Genomic DNA, 19,942 nt, shown 5'->3' with positions numbered 1-19,942 from the left:
ACGATTATATAAGAACTTGAATTTACTTCAAATATTATCTAGTAAAATACTTTAGATTAGTTCAACAAATATTATACATGTTTCTTAGAAAATTATTATTAAAGTTCCTTGTCAGAAATGTTTAGACGTTCCCATGAACGCGCGAAATGAAAACAACTTGAGCCAGAATTTTTTATTATTTGTTTCTTTTTACCATGCAGGCTAATATGTTTCAAAGATAATTATTATTTTCTTTGTTATTATATCTGATGATAGGTTTCACGATTTTTCGATGAGTTGACTTGTGTAATGACGGAATTGACAAGCTGAGATAGACATTTACATGGTAAGTGATTTGATAGATGATCCCGAATTCCTCCATGGGTAAGTGCCCAGGGTCCCCGAAAGTATGGGGCGGGGGGGGGGGGGTCCAACAATAAAACAACATGTATTTTCCTATTAACCAAGCATATTTGGTTTCTTCAGGACCCTGCGAGTTGAAATTGGGCTCCCCTCATGATATAGGGTTATTTTTTGATGATTTGAGTATTGACTATTATTTAGGACTATTAAATAGCCTAAGGTTGACGTTTGATTGATTCATTGGAATAAACATATATAAAACACTTATAAATTAATTTCTTTATTGACTTAGCTTTGTTTTCGGTGGGTGAACTACTTAAAATTATTGAGTGTGCTTTGTAGTTTCAAACATTGCTCATATAAGTTAGGCAGATACAGGGAAATGACGATGGGGTCAAACACCTCCTTGTTCAGTAAGAAATTTGTATTTGTGGTATAGGCAAGAGAGTGGGCATTTGCTCTCCCATTCATTAGGCGCACCCTCAATAATTTGTTCCTCCCTCGTTCGAAGAGCATGCATCTGCTTATGGTTGCAGATAGGAGAAAACTATTTAGTCTACAAGCTGAGAATCTTCATGAAACGCAGTTAATAATTCAAAATGCAAATTGACACAGCCCACAACATTGCGTGTAATTCAGATTTTGAAGACATGGGTGAAGGCTAGCTCTGATTTTGTCTAGCCAAAATCATGGCGGCACGTCTACATGGTGACTAGAAAATTGGTATTGGCATCTGAAATTTTATAAATGTTGTTGTTAAATTGAAGTCTAAGGGTGAGGCACAAAAGTTTCTGATTTTATTATGTTATTTCTTTTGACATGTGAAAAGTAAAAGACAACATTATTTAAGACAGTGTTTCTTAAGCAAAGTACCATGATTGGTGCTTAAATATTTTTTCAATTTGTCAAGCCCTGCTGAAAAGTATTCCATGGACAAGCACATCTCAACATGCGTCTTATCTTGCCATAGCAAGTTATTTGTGAAATTGTTTTATTTTCGCTAGTGCAATGCAGCGGACAGTGGCTTCAAAGCGGGGAGTGCTGTGAGTGCTCGATCACCCAAGGTAATTTATAACACAAGTCTGAGTACCCACTTAGTTGATTAGAAAATCAAAAATTCCTACGTAAAGATCAAGACGAGCACGCACACGTTCCAAATACTTCTAATGATTCTGGCAGCAGTTGCGTTTTGTGAATTTTGACGTGAAGGGCATCTATCAGTTGATGGTCTTCAAAAGGCGTGATTCAAAAGTTGGAAGAAACTAGGATTGCTTATAGACCAGGCGTTCAGCCTGGCAGAGAATGGAAACCAGTGTCAGAACAGACAATTACAGATGCTGCGACACTAATTGTCGACAGCACACAGGAGATAATTTCTGGTACTACCAGCATCTGAGGATGTTGTGCAGAAGATGTAAAGTGAAATCCATGAGAATGATGCTCGTATTGAAAATGGTTGACATTTTCGTCGAGAAGGAGAATGTGATGAATGAAGTGCGACATTTAAGTGTAATTTTGCCTTTATTAATAATTTATCTACTTACTACTACACCATACACAAACTCTGACCATATAGCTATACCGCAATTTACTGCCATTAACAAGTTGGGTTGGAAATGAAGGCACCATCTATCGGTGGCTGCTTCAAGCTCATTAGGGGAAATATCTTGATATGTATATTCTTTCCCCCAGTTTGAACATTTGACCTTACGGCAGCCTTCACGCTCATCATTTATCTGGACTTTGTTACTTCTTTTAAGGAGTAACTAAGGAGGTCTTTGCAACTATGTGTGGCACAGCGTCTCATTTTTCCCTATCAGCAACATTCAGAACTACTTATAATTTTTTTCTTGCTGTAATTCTTTCTTCCATGAGTCCTCCCACCAAGTTTGGTGTCATTATGGTTGTTAGGTCGAGCTACAGGTGACTCTGAGTACTGCGAGTTTAATTACAAACTGCCTGTATAATCAGTTTCAAGCCATTTTCAATTTTTGAGAGACATCAGAAAAAAATGACAATTATGATGCCAAATATTGAACTGCTAAATCTCTTTGTGACTATTATATTGATCACTAAACTATCACATATTGCAAAACTCTGAATGATGGTAAAGATTCATCCCACCCATCCTTTCTCACTTTACTATTACTATAAACCGTGCATGCTTCTCATCTATATTCTTCTATGGAATTTCTGACAAATTGGTACATGTTGGAATGTGTGTGTATGCTTAATAGACCAAACGTGAAGTTTATTTCTGTGGAATACGTGTTATGCGTTGCTTATCAACTGCTACCATATGTCTTCCGAGTTCAGAAGCAGACATTGGCTGGTTGTTTTTTGCTTGTGTCATGCATGAATTTTTTTAAATTTTGTAGGTCTGATTGCTCTCTGGGGAGAATTTTTTTAAGTAGGAGATTAGCTTGCATTCGCACCACCACTATGCCATCAGTAGGGCTCGAACCTGGGTCCTCGCAATGCGAATCCATGAGAATGGTCACATGACTGCATAGTGGCCCTTCAACTTTACTGATGAAATTGCTTTATATTGATCCACAATATGTTAAAAATGCATGAAATAATTTCACCTAAAAAATTTAATTTTCTGAATATTTTGCAGGATTGCCCTCGACCGGATAATACAGACTTTGAAATCGCTAATGTCCTTGATGAAGTATCAGCTGTTTGTGTCAAATCGGGGGTGAGATTGATTCCAATAATTTATAATTTACTGCACTGCGATAAAATAATTTTTCTGTGCACATCAAGATACCAGAGCATCCCAATTTTTTCTATTGGTCACCTGAAAACTTTTTGGCATTAGAAAATTCAGTTATTAGTAAACATACATTCAGTCATGTTTCCTAACTCTGTCTCATGGATGCTTTTTTCTTTCTTTTGAAGATGAAAGTGAAGTCTGCTCATAAGTCATCTGTTCCTTGTGCGTACTTCCTTGAATCCATTCGATCCGATGATCTAAGGATGAATGTAGATGTAAGTAAAATAAACCTTTATTTGATTTTATTTTCAAAAGCATGGGTGCCAATCAGTGGTTGCCAATTCGAATCTAGATGCGTGATTCATGTATCAAAATTCAATTTCACCCCTTTTTGTTGAATGGAAATACTCCTTCAAATTTTAGGTATTTTTCTAATGAAGTTATTTCTCACTGATAAAAAAAAATTCCCTTTGTCTTACAAAAATACCCCTTAAAATTTTATGGAGGAGTGAAATTATTACTCTTCAAAATTATATTTTCGGTTAACATTGGTGCCAATGCTTCCGATTTTTCAGCCTTACTAAAATAGTAAGGCCAGAAATAGATTCTTCAGATTCTTTGTGTATTTTTAGAAATCTCCCCAAAATGTACTGAAATTATGGCTATGAATAAATAAAAAATCTGGAGAGGAGATTCCCACCACCTATGCAAAAGTTATTGATGTTGCCACCTATGCAAAAGTTATTGATGTTGTCTCTTTTGTTTATCGATTTATTTAACCATTTATATTCATTCTAATTAATCAAAACTGCATAATCTGATATGCATAAAATATCATTCCCATGATGTCAGTGTTGTTATTTAATGTATTTTCTTTATTGTTGCTGCAAAATTTTAACATGAATGCATTTATGCAAATTCATTTTTATGGTTATATTCTTTCTACCATGCCCCTGCCCCACATTAGCCAGCATGCCTTAAAACTCAAGAGATACCAGCTTTTTCAATGTTGGGGGGGGGGGGGTCTGGTTCATTTCCCAGCATGGCGAGAGAAGTGAAGGTCAATACGGATCGCAATATACAGTCAGCTAATTTCATTGATTTTTGAGTGCAGATATTCAAAAATCTGTGACTCAAATTTCCCAGCATGCTGTTCTCTTTCGCTGTTGCTGGGCATGCCAGCTAATGCGGGGAATATGCTATTAATGGGTCATTGATCAATGTCCTATTATTTTATTATTTGCATGCAATCAGTATGAATGCTCACTTCTTGCTATCCAATATGTTTATTAAAATCTTTTTTTTTGTGGATTGTTTTTGGTCATTCGTAAGTTTAATAATATTTTTTAATTTCATTGTAGATGGAGCATGAAAGTGATCCTGAATGGAAAGTGGTTACTGGACAGCCAGTTCCACATTCACACAATGTATGTAATCTCTTTTGCTTCCCTACTTTCTGGTATATTACTATTGGTTTTCATTGAATTACAGGTTTGACGTAACCAATAATATATTAGTGTGATCATTGACTGAAATGAAATGGTAGATCATTTACTAAAAATTTATATTCAGTTCACATATTTTCTTACATACACACTCAAGAGCAATCAAATTAGAGATATATGTGGGGTTAGACGTTGTGTGTTTGACCATGGCTTCTGTATCCCATAGCAAGGAGATAGAATGGTGCGACTCTGAATGGTCCGAATGGTGCGACTGTATATGCGTTTCGGTGTACTTGTGTTAAATTGCTGAGTGATTTGTTTCACTGTGACCTGTCTATCAGCTGTTACCATGTGAGTCAGCTGACCTTGACTCCACTCACTCAAATACTGTTGTCTACAGCAGTTGACCCTGGCAGGATTTTCTTTTACTGGAATCAATGTGAAAATCACAGTGCATGCAGGAGTTCTGAGACAGAGTGACCTATATGTTGATCCCAATAATTTTCCCATGATCAAACGCACTTCTATCCATCATATTGCCCATAATGTGTTCAACTATGACTGTTCCTGGAAGCAGCACTTCTGCAGCAGCTGCAATTCTGCTTACATCATGTCTGTGTTAGTCATGGGCTGCCCACAGCACCTATCTGTTGATACCACCAGCTGTCTTTTATTCAATTACTCTTGAGTGTATATATGAATGTTGCAACCAATGCCTACAACTTTTGGCCTGTGATTTCGCAAAGTTTCCAGACTTTTCCATTGTCTCAATACTCACTTGCCAAAACGAGAGTGACAGCAAGACCATAGGCGAATATGCCCCCCTTCAATTAAAAAGTTATTATTGGCATGGGCGGGAGGGCAGAGGTGAACATTTGCCCCCCTGTTCATATACACAGTCTTGGTGATCTCCCCCTCCCATTCGAATAGCCTGTATCCTTACATGGTCAAGACGAACGGTTTTTGTGATAGAACCTAGGGTTGAAAATTACTTTTTTATGTAGTGCGTGCTAACATGCAATTTGAACTATTGGTATTATAAAAGAGAAAAAGGAAAAGTCTTATAGAAACCATGTAGGGATAGAGAGAAAATATTCTCTTTGCTCTGTTCTGTATGCACATAATACTATCAGAGCAAAAAATAATATTTTTTTCTCCACAATTACCTGTGACTAGTTAGGGTATGTTACAGATTACCATTATCAGTACAAAGAGATGCTTTTCCTATCACACTTTTTACAAAATTTTCCTGTCGTTTTTCATCTAGTGAGCTAAAAGAAATCTAGGGATTTCTAGAGTGGTCGTAATACATGTATTCCCCTAAATAAGTGAGTCATGGCCCTAGGGTTTCATCGTGAAAGTTGATTGTCTTTGCATCAATCCATGGCTCCAAGCTGTCCATGCTCTTGATTTACCTGGAAGCATTCCAAATTTTCAATCTTATCAAAATTTCCCAGTTGGAAACCAGATTCTTCTGGTGTTTGTATCTTTATAAATAAATCTTCAGATTATGAATTACAAAAATGGAAAATCACCAAAGAAAATCCCTCAGTCCTTGCAATCTCGGGGTGACCATGTTTACTTGGGAAAGATGCTGGAAATTGTCAATTGTTGCCAAATATGATACCAAAATTGAACAAAGTTTCCAATCATTGCTAAAATGTCTGAAAAAAAAATCGCCAATGACGGGAAATGAAGTGCTACTGCAAATCACAGTAGATTAAATTAAATTGACAAACTGTGTGGAATGAAAATTCATTATCATAATTATCATAATAATCAGCTTGATTTTGTTGTAAAATAAAAAACAAGCTTCATTGAAAATACGGGAATGTCTTGGGAGAACAGGTCATATATCGTCACCCACAGCAATACCCAAAAAAATCCTAATTTTTCCTTCCTATATGCATGATGTTTTCTTTAGCAGTGAACTGTTTCGTCATATGACTGACTACTGATTTTGGAAGTAAGGGAATTGGCACCTATATGCATGTACTATCATCCCTCTCATTTTGGTTAAGAGTTCTGTGATACCCTGTATATTCAGTAAAAGGTATAGTCCTTTAATCATGACTTGTGACTAAGTCATGTCATGTGATCCTATTCTTTTCGAGAATTAGAAGCTAAAGTGAAAGCTTAGTTGCTGATGAACGATTCTTGATGCCCAATCACCTTGTTTGACAGACAACTTTTTTTCTATTAAGGATTTGCATGTACCCTTTGACTTTATCTAAAAGGAAAAAATAGAATCGTTCCACTTGATGTGATATAGCCAAGTCTTATCTCATGCTTGGAGGATTATATCATTCCATTGCATTACAATAAATAAACATTTTCTGTGATTTCCATGTTTAGCTACAGTCCTTATGAGAAAATGCTGGAATTTTATCTATTTTTATCCTGATTTCATAATTAGAATATTATTTATGTGTATCTGTATTAAATATGTTCATTAGTTTTTGGTTTTTCTCCTTCACCTTTAGAAATGCCCAGAGACATTTCATACACACTATGTTGATAAACTTGGCAGACCTAGCCTAATGGTAAACTTATGTTCTTATAAATTATTCTGTGAATGTACTTGTTATTAGGGTGAGTCCAAAGTTTCACAATATTATCATAGCATCAGCTGCTGCAATCATGTCATGTGATCAGAGCAAATCACAGCTAAAAATGTTAATGACTAAAAAAAAGGCTAGCCTAAAAACTTCTAAAAAAAAGGTACATTCGCTTAGGTAGACATTACTTAGATTTTAGAGGCATAAAGATGAGCATACAACGTTGTCTAATTTGGAAATTTTTAATTCGCGAGCAAGTTTAGATGGGGGCCACAATGCAGTGAAGCTATCAAACACTTTTTAAGAATTTTTATACATTTTGGGGTCATTCAAGTATTACGTCAGCTTTGGGGGGGGGGGTTCGGATTTGCTGACTTTTGATGACAAGGGGGGGGGGGTTTGAAGGTTGCTTATGCCATCCCTTTTTAAAGATATGAAATATTCTAAGCTGTTGACGAAATTTTGCTGGGGGGGGGGGGGTCAGTGTTTTGCTGACTTTTGCTGACAAGGGGGGAGGGGGTCAAAAATGGCTGAAAATCTGCTAATGTAATACTTGAATGGCCCCTTTAGAGTGTCACAAAACTCATCAAAAGTGTCTAAATGAGGTTAAGGCAGCAAGTTGATTGAAGAGGTTTTGCTCAAACTTTGCAAGAAACTAAAAAAAAACAAAAAAAAAAAACAGTGGATCAGGTAGACTTTTTTTAAGCACAGAGATACCCAAACCACGGGTATGCTACTACTGCTTACTTAACTGTACATGCACCTCATAAACATTCTTTTGCAGAATTTCTAATGAATTGGTACATGCCAGAACATTTTGTGTGTGCACATGTGCAGCTCCAATGTGTTTATGTTTTCAGAGTTGTACTTGTTTCCTGTTCCTACTGGAAACAAGCACAATTTGACGACATGAATAACAACATGAAATCTGCTATACGTAGGTTGCAAACTGCAGGTTCTGGTTCCTTGAGACAGTTCATACAGAACAGAGCAGAACGGACCAAGCCCAACTAGGCTTTGTCATTTATGCGATATGAGCTCTTTGCCCAAGAGGGCATCATTGTGCCAGAGAAAATTATGAGTTACAAAAAAAAAAAAAAAAAATTGAGGTCCCTATCATAGGACCTAAACAGCTGCTAATCATGCATGTGCATTCACATATAATTTCAAAAGCATGTATGATGTCAGGCATATACAAAAATAATCATGTTATACAAGGAGTTGGAGGGGGTTGTCCTCTATTTTAGCATGCTCAGAGGACCCTTTGATAATATGCATTCAGATACAAAATTCAAAGTAAGTGGAAGAAAAACTGAAATTTATAATGAAAATATTGAAAAGAATGAAAGTAGTGATGAAATTTGGATATATTTTTGTTTCCATCAAAATAAATATTATGTTCATATGCATTTATGTTAACCCTCTAGCTGTGAACGACGTGAATATCACATTTCACATATCATATAAAATTTTGTGGGTTATTCTATTATGTTTCATATCGCATTCTATAGCGGATAAAAATACCCTGTGATTTCGTACAGAAAAATTCAAAAACCGACTGCGGCTGGAGAGATGAATGTTTTTATGTGAATTTTCACTAAACAATTCCTTATATTACAAATTGGCCAAGTGGTTGTAGCCCAAGAGAAATGAAGTTTTTATGTTTTTCCCCAAGATTAATAAAAGCTTTGAGTGTTTCTGTATCTGAAATCTAGGTTTTTGAGCAGTGTTTAGTAATTTTTTCATACTTTTAAAATAATCATCAGTTGTTTTTTTTTTCTCTCTGTGACAAATTTTTTTGAATAATTACTTAGGAACATCACAACGAAACTAGAGGACCGAGGTCCTCTTTCTCTTCTGGGTCCATTCAAAGTTCACATGGAAATCTTGAAAAAACGACTCCATATGTGCAAATGCATGTAGCAGAGCAATCTGGTTTAGCCCCCTTGCAACTGGTGAGAATATATTTTTTTCTCTCTAAATAATAAGAAAATTTCATTGTAATGAAATGATAAATTAGTGTTAAAAAGTATGAATTTCTGGTGAAATGATGAATCAAACATTTACAGACACACTCCTTTATATGATTTATGTTGAGTATCTAACTCTAGTGTTTTCAGTTGTATATTTGCACGTATTACATAGAAATACACTAGATTTTGAGATTTAATTTTAATTTGTTTATAATTTTTATACTTTATTTGTACAATCCTCATCCCCATGTTTCATCATCATTTTTACTATTAGCAAATATGAGACGTAGATCTTAGATGAATTCAAGGAATTTTGTGTAAAGTTAAGATGTTTGCTTGCTCTCTGCCACCTATGGAAAACAAAATATCTTCAGAGGAGCCAATGCAAAAGTTTGTTTGGCTGAAATGAATGAGAGAGAGATGATAATAAAGTGTGCTTTGGCACTCCTGGGTACCTTGAAATCAGTGAAAGCTTTTGAAAGATATTTCAGCAATTTCTATTTTTGAAAGTAGCATTGTCAGTGTCCATCATCATAAAAAAGTCATAAAGTATCATAAAGTCACTAAATGAGAAAAAGGTACAAAATAAGAAAAAAGTATTTAGTGATGCTACATTGATTATGAACGAGAGCGTAACAAACATTTTAGTAAACATCCAGCAGAGACATATATCACTATAACAACCGAGCCGACATTTGAATGTCATACTGTTGCCATTCTGCGACTCGTTATAATGATAATAATAATAATAAATTAATAACATCTTCAACATCTTCCTCCCTTTAGGAGAAACCATAAGTTTCTTATAATTTGTGAGAGTAAGTCAGCCTGGATAGAGGCTCTACCAGGCGACCCGATCTTGTGACTGTGTAAGATCCATTATCCCGGGTTGTCTGTGATGACGGGCGTGCTATCTGTTTCTGTGGTGTTGGAACTTGGCATTGGGATGATACCTCATCCTTGGTTGCTGGAGATTTAGGACCACTTCTTTTTGGCTTGTACTCAGGCTCTTGCATCTCGGGTAAGGATGTCACATTGTCTTGGTGGTGACAGGCTGGCTGTGAAGCTGTTTGCTTGATTTCTATATCTTGTTGTACTCATGGTTTAATGAATTGTCTGCTTCTTCTCAACATGGAGCCCTCATTTTTATGAATCTCATACGTTCGCGGACTGATCTGTTTTGTTACGCAGGCTTCTTCCCAAATCGATCTCTTGTGTGGAGGGTTCTGGTGCCACACTGAAGCTCCAGGATGCAATGGCGCAAGGTCTTGTGATGCTCTATTATGTGGCTGAGCCATCTCATTCTGCCTTTCTATCAACTTTGCATAGTAGAGTGAATTGTAGACGCCGGCTACTAGTCCGCAGGCTCGTCTGTGTAGGTCTTCTAAAGATCCTTTGCGTTGAGCTGCACCTCAGTTGACTATCTGGCGTGTTACGTTGAGCTAATAAGCCCAGGTATGGGTCCTCTACTGAGCGAGCACACTTTTTGAAGATAGATTTCACAATTTTAACAGCAGATTCTGCCTGACTATTGGAGCAGTTGTTGCTCGACATGAGATGACGGAAGCCCCAGCCATTTGCGAAATCTAGGAACTGTTTGTTCTTGAATTGTGGACCACCGTCTGTGATGAGCATGCAAGGAATTCCGTGCCGAGCAACATGATGCTTCAATTTGTGAATTACTGTGCTAGCTAGATTATTTTGCAAGAAGTCTACTTCTTGTATGTTTATGGGCATCTTTTTATCAGCCACCTCGTTGGGTATTTTGCCTGTTGTGGCGTTGTATTTGTATTTGTATGAATTTGCTGAAGTAATCTACCAGGGCCAAGTAATTTCACTCTTTCAGCTGAAAAATATCAGCACCCATTTTAAGCCACAGGCCTGGAGGAATGTCATGAGCTATCATCGTTGGAGTTGGCTGGGCTGGTGCGAAGGCAGTGCATGTGCCACATGACTCTACATACTGCCAAATATCTCCTGACATGTTCGGCCAGAAGACAACTTTTCTCTTGCTTGTCTGAGACTTGCATTTAAGTCCTGATGCCCAGCATGTATTTTTTTCATTTCAGCTCAAAGTGTTGTTGGCAATGCAAAAGTTTGTTTGGCTGAAATGAATGAGAGAGAGAGAGAGAGAGATGATAATAAAGTGTGCTTTGGCACTCCTGGGTACCTTGAAATCAGTGAAAGCTTTTGAAAGATATTTCAGCAATTTCTATTTTTGAAAGTAGCATTGTCAGTGTCCATCATCATAAAAAAAGTCATAAAGTATCATAAAAAAGTCACTAAATGAGAAAAAGGTACAAAATAAGAAAAAAGTGTTTAGTGATGCTACATTGATTATGAACGAGAGCGTAACAAACATTTTAGTAAACATCCAGCAGAGACATATATCACTATAACAACCGAGCCGACATTTGAATGTCATACTGTTGCCATTCTGCGACTCGTTATAATAATAATAATAAATTAATAATTTATTATTAATGCGGTCTCCTCTGACAATAATGTCATTGGCAGGAGTGGAAAATGTGCTACAATTTCAGATGTCTGCTACAAAAATGCCGAAATTCTTCAATTCGGCACTATCTTGCATCAAAAACAAAATTTTCCTTTAAGAAATTGTTAAGTTATGTCACAATAAGCCGCCATCTGGTAGCAGTGTCAGCAATGTGAGCTTTGGCCTGAGCTAGGTCTGGCTATCCATGTACAGCCCGTCAGCCAACACCATCTATAACATAAAGCCTCCGCGCGAAGCTCGTGACATCACAGAAGAAATCCATTCCATCTATAGTCTTTGGATATACTGCAGAAAAAGGTAAAGATATCGCACGCGTTGGCCTCCAATGGATATATCCAATGGCTGCAGGTGAAATGAACTTCTTCAGTGTCGTCAAAACTTCGCGCGGAGGCCTTCTGCTATAGATGGTTTTGGTTCAGCGCACACGAGCTTAAGGAAAGAGGATTTATTGGCTTTGTAGTTTAATGGTCTTGGGTGCTCACCTGGCAAGTGAGAGAACGTGGGTCTGATTCCCTGCAACACCAGTTGAATTTTTTTCTTGGATTTATCTTCGTATCAGCCAGCTGTCGAAATCATCATAGTAATAGCGAATAAGCTGAAAGACCTCATTTGTTAATACCTATCAAGATTGCAAGATATATGCACTTTCCACCGCTTTCCACTGAGAATTTCCACCGGGTTGTCTCACCATTTGATTTCGCAGACAGTGCGGAGGAAATAAATTTCACTGCTCGCGAATGAGATGAATTTATTGATCTTTGCACTGATTCCACGCTCAAGGGTAAGTTCACCAAAAGAGTGAGGCGTCCGTTGCTGCTTTGTTGGGTTGGACTGAGAGAGGAGTATCTTACTCTAACGAAGAAAGCAACTAATGCACTTTTGTCCTTCTCAACATCATATCTATGCAAACAAGCCTTCTCTGCTATGGCGATGATAAAATACAAAGCAAGAAATAGACTACCACTCAATCATACATAGGAAGTTCCACTGAATATACTCTTACTACTTCTTGAGTCATGAAAATCAAATTTTGTTCACGTGTCCCGGCTCCAGATGCCAAATGGTCTTCACAGTTGAAATCACTGCAATCACACTAGGTTTGTCTGTGAGTGCTGTGTAATATATTCACAGAATTCTTTTTTTTCTGCAATTTCTATCAGCTTCTGTAAATTGGTTGTCTTATGACTGATCAATTTTCTAATTTGGGAAAAAATTGTACCTATTCAGGTGTAGTTAAAACTGAACCCATATTACAAATCTCAATGGCAAACATAAATACCATAAGTGCAAAGGAGTGTGTAATTATAAATTTCCCACGTCAATTAGCTTGATGAAATTGTTAATCATGTTGGGTATTTTTATCAAATGCTAATCGCTTCTCATTTCCATTTAGGCTGCTTCCTGTAAGAGCCAACCAGAGTTTCGCTCCCGTAAAGAAAATCTTGTAAGTGTGTAATGATGTCAATTGAAAAGCAATTATGAATATATGTTAGAAAAAAAAAATTATTACAACTAATTTGATACAACATTTTTATACTACAGTAAAGTCTCGATAATTTGAGTCTCAAAAGTTCGAAATTCCTTCTCAAAGCCCCTGTTTTATGCTAAGAACATGCTTCATTTTGTTTTGTTCGATTCTTTCAATGAATTTAAGTAATTTCAGTTTTAAGGGGTCTTGATTCTTTTTCTTGGTAGACCTCCATGCCGGAATTTGTCATAGATCCCCCTTCCTCTTTTAGTAAATTTATAATGTAAAAAGTAACATTTTCATATTGAACCCCCCCCCCCCCCCCCCCTAGGGATACGAGAGCCTTGTCAGCCTCCCTTATGAAGAGGCATCGGTCTTGGCAGCCCTAATCTTAATGAATTAAGCTGTTGAATTGAATGAACAAAATAGGTCTGAGTAAGTGGGAATAAATACTAAGGTCTCCCACTGAAAGTTTATTTCTAATGTTTTTCAGATAATCTAAGTTTTCTGTAATCTGAGGTAACCTTGGTACCATTCACCTCAGATTATCAGGACTCGACTGCATTGCAATGCTAGAAAATAACTATGGGTTATTGTTTTTCCTGTACACATTTCATAAATAAGTTCATTCACTACTGATTTCCAATTGAAATTTCATACTTATTGTCTCGTGTGTAATTTCTGTTTGAAGGGTATGCCAGCATCCACCGATGTAGATGTAGAAGATGTTATAGAAGGTGCCGAAAAACAATTATGTGAATATGAGTTCAAAGTGAGTATCAGTTTTACTAATCAATATCAGGAGTAAAATTTTGATTAGAAATCAATGTCAATAGTGTTTGATTGATGAAAACAGTGGAAAAACAATTTAGTTTGATGTTTATGTTGTGCCACACACACACGCACGCACGCACGCACACGCACTCTCTCTCTCTCTCTCTCTCTCTCTCTAACTATTTTACTTAAGTTATTGTGTACTTTCCTTAATTTTCATAATACACTTTTTAAAAACACAGATCTTAATGCATGCCCCCCCCCCAGGTGGATACGGGGGGGGGATCGCCTCTTGTTTAGTGAAAAAATTATGTTATTGACCTAGGCAGGAGGGTGGAGGTGGACATTTGCCGTCAATTAACTATATACATTCTCAGTTATTTGCCCCCTCTGTTAAGCAGTTTGTATCCGTTGCATACATAGGCCTATTCTAGGTTTGGTGATTCTGATGCTACCCAATAGCATTCAGTTGTCTTCTGTATTTTTAAGGCATGAGGAGGCATAAACAATATTTACAATGCTCAGCAAAGAGCTAGAAATGGAAGTGCTTCATTTGTCAAAAATGATTACACTGGCATTGAACAGTAAAATGTGAACAAAACAGTAAAACTATCTGGTTCACCTTGCCTTATTTACGTCGGATCTTGTAATTTACATATTTTGCATTGTGCTTTTGAAAGTGGTATCGAAGGTGCGTCATTCTTAAAAAACTTACGTCTTCGAAATTTGCTGTGCGTTGCCGAAGAGAGTTGACAAGCTCTTTACTTTGGAAGACTACAAAAAAGAATGTAATATATATATGAGGAGAGACAGCAAAGAATTATCTGTGGTTGCTAGTGCACTGTTTTGGCCAAAAATTGGTTTTGTAACCAAGATATTTGTAATTTTGTTTTGGCTTGACTGAAATAGTGCTAGGGGAAAAAAAGTTAATTAAAAATTATTTTTTTTTGCAAAAAAAACATTTTTTTTAGGGATTTTTCCCTATTATGCTATGATTATGTTGTCTAAGGGGGGTTACCCCCCCTTCCTACTTTTTAGTCCTGCGTTTTCCTACTTTTTCTCATTTTTTGAGTGGGAGCCCTGCATACAGAGATTGCTCGGTATGGTTAATTTTTTGGCAAAGTTGATTCCAAACGTGTGTGTTGTGACATCTCTAAGGGAACTGGTAAAGAAAGACATTGAATTTCAGTTTAACCATGAGCAATATCAAAGCTTCGTGAATGTGAAAAGATCGATCAGTTCAACTCGTGTTGAAAGTATTTAATGACTCCTTGCCTATTGTTATTCAGTGTGACAGTTCCAAAGATGGGCTCTGTGCTTGCTTATTGCAAGAAGGTCATACTTTACTGTACATGCACCTCATATACATTCCTCTATAGAATTTCTAATGAATTAGTATATACTGGAATGTGTGTTCTAAGTGTATGTGCTGGCCTCTATGCATTTATGTTGTCAGAACTGTGCTTGTTTTGTGTTCTTGCTGGTGCTGTCATCCTTCTTCCATATTTTGAAGCAAAGCTGGTAAATGCTTGAAAAATTGAAGTAAATTGGTAAATGCATCCTCTACTGCAAAAAACCAGGGTTTTTTTGCGAAAAATTTGTCTGCATTATGTGATGTACTCATTAAACAATGCGAAACATTAATGCTCCGTAGAGGAAGATGGAGAAAAAGTTATTATTTATACCAACAAGATATACACATCAAATGAAGATGTGTCTCCTCAGAGTAATGTGGGTTCAGTGTATTATAATCTGTGTTTGATTATGAGCAATCAGTGAATAAAATTGTGTTAGTTTCTAATTGTTTGATACAATTTTTCTTCCAGCATCTCAGAAAAGCAGCTAGAGAACTGTCAGCACTAGAAACTAGACCACCCCCACAGATCTATGACTATCAGCCCAGGGTATATGATGATGATTATTTTTTCTTGCTAAAATACTCAGTAATTGAGTGAAAATTTTAGTGCTCAGTCAAACAAATTCCTTCTTGAATTAATGATGTGAATTCTGTTTATTATTATTTTCTTAATTTATGCAAATTTTCCCCTTGACTTTGCTTTTACATTATTTATACTGTGCGCTGCTTAGAGGGAATAGCATATTTGATACTTGTTAGTCTTTGGCTGTGCAGCTATGGATTGAGTCCCAGTTCAGATGTGGGGAATGGGGGTTCATCTCTTTAATGTGAATACATCTTTGAACTCATCTGACAATACCTGATGTATGACCAAAAAAGTTGTATAACGAAATGCTTTGAACACTCATATCTCAGAAAGTATGCAACATAAATAAAAATGAATGGTATCTCTTCTGGTCGATATTACAGAGAGACACAGAAACCCAATGATACCTCACTGGTGTTAATCCATCTTCTAGCCTGGGCATTAGGTTTGCTGCCCTTTTTGTAACAAAATTTTTTTTACGTTAGACAATATCTAGGGAAGCATAAGATGAATATAGATCTCGTTAAGACAAATCACACAAGACCGTATGCATGTAAAGTCTCTTTGTTCAGGTTTAAATACCAGACCAAATATGTGTCACATTGCACTGTAACAAGGCTGAAAGACACATTCACTTTCAAATTTGCGACTGTGTCACGTGACATAGACTCTACAATTTTTTTTTCTTCTCAAGAGAGAAGGTGTTATATTGTTTTCTAAATGACAAAAATCACAAAATCTCGGCTCAAGCATGGGGGAGTGCTACGTATGCCAGTGTTGCGCATCCCAATTTTATATATGATCATTACGTTTTTATATGGGGGTTTGAATTCTTACCACTTCATTTCAAAAAGTCCTTGTGTTCATTTTGAATGAACACAAGGACAGTTGAGAGATCAGACCACATGTCATGAGTCTAACAGTGGTAATTATTATTTCAATATCATCAAATTGATATTGCTTTATTATTGTGAAAATTGAAATCCTGTTAATTCAGTGATTAAATATAGCTATATCGATTCAGTTCTGTCTATAATATAGATCAGGACTGGACAAATCGCAAAAAAATCTAGGCGCTTGAACAATTTTTTAGGCATCAAAAAAAAAAAAATTTTACCTGAAGAAAAAGATCCAAAGTAATACTTCTTTTGATTTTTGCAGATTATGGAAACCCTCCTTCATGTTGGTAGATATGCTGCTAAAAATTCCAAAAATTTTGTGCTGCTCTCAGCCTGCAGTTTAGTAACTACACAAAAAATTTAGGCGCCAATATTTTTTAGTTGCCATGGCAACCTGGCGCTCGTCTAGCCCTGATATAAATTACTTAGTTTATATTTTGTAACAGCTATGTACCACCAGAAAAGCAGTGCATATAGTGTGATGTAATTTTAATCCTAATGCACTGTATACTCGGCTTTCTCTAAGTCAATTATCGGATCAGTTTTTTAGATATATCAAGAATGATGCCTATAAAATTTTATCTTGTGCTTTTATTTTTTGTCATACAAGGTTCCCTCTCTCTGAATATAACTCCTTATGATCCAAATAACTCACTTCAATTACAGGTAATTATTACTTTTTCTGTAACATAAACTTTTATTTGATAGAGTTTATTCAGGGTGAAGGGTTCATTCAACTGATGGGTTCCATCCAGTCAACATGACTTGACGTTAAACTGAACAGTAGCTGCTTCTGGGCATTAAACCCTGTAACCACATAAAACAACAGATTAATTGTCTTTCCAGTGATATATTTTAACACAGTTATTGGCTTATTTCAAATTTAGTTTTCACATTAAATAAGCATTATAATTGCATTTGATCCAGTGCACTTGGAAATCAGGAAGACTAAGTTGTGATATAATTTTAATTATATCACATGTAATTATTTAAATCTGACTTTAAAATTTTTATTATGTAGGGCTCTTACTCTTCAAGGACAGAAGAGAGATCTCCACCCTTCAATTTAAAAGGAAGCAATTCACCCTTGATTCTGAGAAGAAAATCTCAATCTCCAAGTCTGCAAGGAGGCTCACCATTGAGCCCGAGAAGATCTCCACCTCCAAGTCCCAGAGGAGGTTCACCTTTGAGCCTGAGAGGATCTCCACCCTTAAGTCTGCAAGGAAGATCAAACATCTCAGGTTTTACAAGAGGATCTCCACCCGTGAGTCTGAGAGAAGGAAGATCACGCACATCCAGTGTGAGTATTGAATCTTCTCCACCAATTCCAGGAAATGCATCAGGTCTCTCAAGTCCAGAAGGATCGTATTCATCAAGTCTGAAAGCAGGATCATATCGCTCAAGTCCAACGGTAATTATTACTTTTCTACTCAGTACAGTTCAGTGGGAAATTAATGATTGGCTTTCTTGTTTTCTAGGTGTGGCAATTTTAATGATGTTTTACTCAACATAATTTTATCTTTAATTTTGTTTTGATGTCACTCATGTATCGTTAATCAATGATCAATTATTTTTTGTTGAACTCTCTGGAAAGTTGATTTTTGCTCATTACAAGAACCTTTATAGCCAGGCATTGCTTACTTGATAAACTATTTTTTAGCCCAAAATATCGTTTCTCAAAGTGTGTGTCGTGGCTCCTAAGGGCATCACCAAAATTTGTTAGGGGCATCAAGGCAAACTGGAGATATTGGTTTTTGTGCCTGTTTATGCTTTGAAGTGGTTCTTTTATATGGCAAAAGTGTTTATTGTGTTTACATTTTGTATATACGTGCATTTTGAAATTTTAAAATTTTTATATTGATTGGAAAAAAAAAAAAAATATATATATATATATATAATATTGATTACACTAATAAGAGATAAAATGTAAATGTGTATATATAACTTGGTATTAACTAAAGCATTGCGTTATCTTATATTAAAAAAAAATTTATTAAAATTTATTCTCCATAAAATTGTAAACATAAATAATCTAAATTTTGAAAAATGTAATGACAGTTGTCATTGGTCTAACAGATAATAGACTATTCTTATAGACCTGGAAGGACACCCTAGTCTCTTTGGGTCACAAAGTTAGTGTTCCTAATTTATGTTCATGTTTATTTTTATGTATTTTTGTTCTGGTACTGTTTTTGTCTTTTTGTATTAATTTGTCATGTTGTTGTCACAATATAAAATATCTACCAAACTATTCTGGGGATCCACAAATGCATCAAGAATCAGTTCATCAGGCAAGAGATACAAGTTTGAGAACCATTGATGTAAAAGATTAGCATAATTAATTTTTTTTTTGAGCAAAATGTTTTTAATGAGCGAATTGCCACATAGTCACAGGGCCAGTGTGAGAGTACCTGGCACCCCTAGAAAAAGACAAGATTATGCTCTCCTCACCAATTCATGATTACATACATGCATGACTAATCATATAAACTAAATATACTAATATATAAACTAAAAAGCATTCACTTTCTTAAATTAAGAAATGATATTAATATCTTATTTTTGCAAAAATATATTTGTTGTCAGGGTTGACAACAAATATATTTGTTGATTGCTATAAAAATGTCATACCATACATAGAGAGATGCACATTTCAACCAGTGTTTTTAATGAGAGATGCATTGATATTATTAAAGTGAAGTTTTACCAAAAATTATTATGGTTGTGTCATAATAAAAACACTATCATTATTCTGCTGATGAATATTATATTGAATGTGAATGCCAAAATGTATGCTTTGTTTTTTAAACTTCAGATTTATAAATATGTAGAAGCAATAAAATTTGTTCAAATAAAGAAAATGCATTTATTTGTTGAAAAATATTTCATAATTTTTTTTTGATAACATTGATTTTTAAAATGACATCTGTTTATTCTTTGTAGATAAAGATGACAAAAGAATGAAAGTTGAAAGATAAAGATAGTATTTGAAAGTAAAATTTTATCTAACGACTGAAACATTCTCAACTAAGAACAACTAATTAGTGCTGAATTCAAGTTCGACGCAAGCTAAATCACAAATTACTGTTGCGTTGACAAAAATCACTGTTGTGTTGGTTTGCCCCTTTCTACTTGGACGCATAATTCAAAGATTTCCCAAGAACTTTATTTAAAGAATTTATATGGTAAAGAGTCAGATTCGAAAAGAAAAAAAAAAAAAAAACCAGGAAGGCATTTAATATGATCTATTTCAACTGTTGGCATAAAAACTAACTGTGCCCAAGTCAGCAAGATCGCAACATA

The 19,942-nt window shown here is 35.7% G+C and overlaps 1 protein-coding gene across 1 annotated transcript; it reads left to right on the top strand.

Annotated features, from left to right (window-relative positions):
• Nucleotides 1-117: 117 nt before the first annotated feature.
• On the top strand, nt 118-19,841 carry LOC149081074 (uncharacterized). The gene is made up of 11 exons (XM_089237847.1): nt 118-325; nt 2,963-3,043; nt 3,247-3,336; nt 4,423-4,488; nt 6,990-7,049; nt 8,879-9,019; nt 12,949-12,999; nt 13,715-13,795; nt 15,624-15,701; nt 17,661-18,050; nt 19,583-19,841. The coding sequence occupies exons 1-11, from the start codon at nt 323-325 to the stop codon at nt 19,601-19,603; spliced, it is 1,062 nt and encodes a 353-aa protein (XP_089093973.1). The 5' UTR covers nt 118-322; the 3' UTR covers nt 19,604-19,841.
• The last annotated feature ends 101 nt before the right edge of the window (nt 19,842-19,942 follow it).

Source organism: Pholcus phalangioides, unplaced genomic scaffold, assembly GCF_987345545.1.
Source record: "Pholcus phalangioides strain wild (caught in Gottingen) unplaced genomic scaffold, Ppha-v1.0 ptg000010l_1, whole genome shotgun sequence".
NCBI lineage: Eukaryota > Metazoa > Arthropoda > Arachnida > Araneae > Pholcidae > Pholcus > Pholcus phalangioides.
This window is presented reverse-complemented; position numbering and strand designations above follow the sequence as displayed.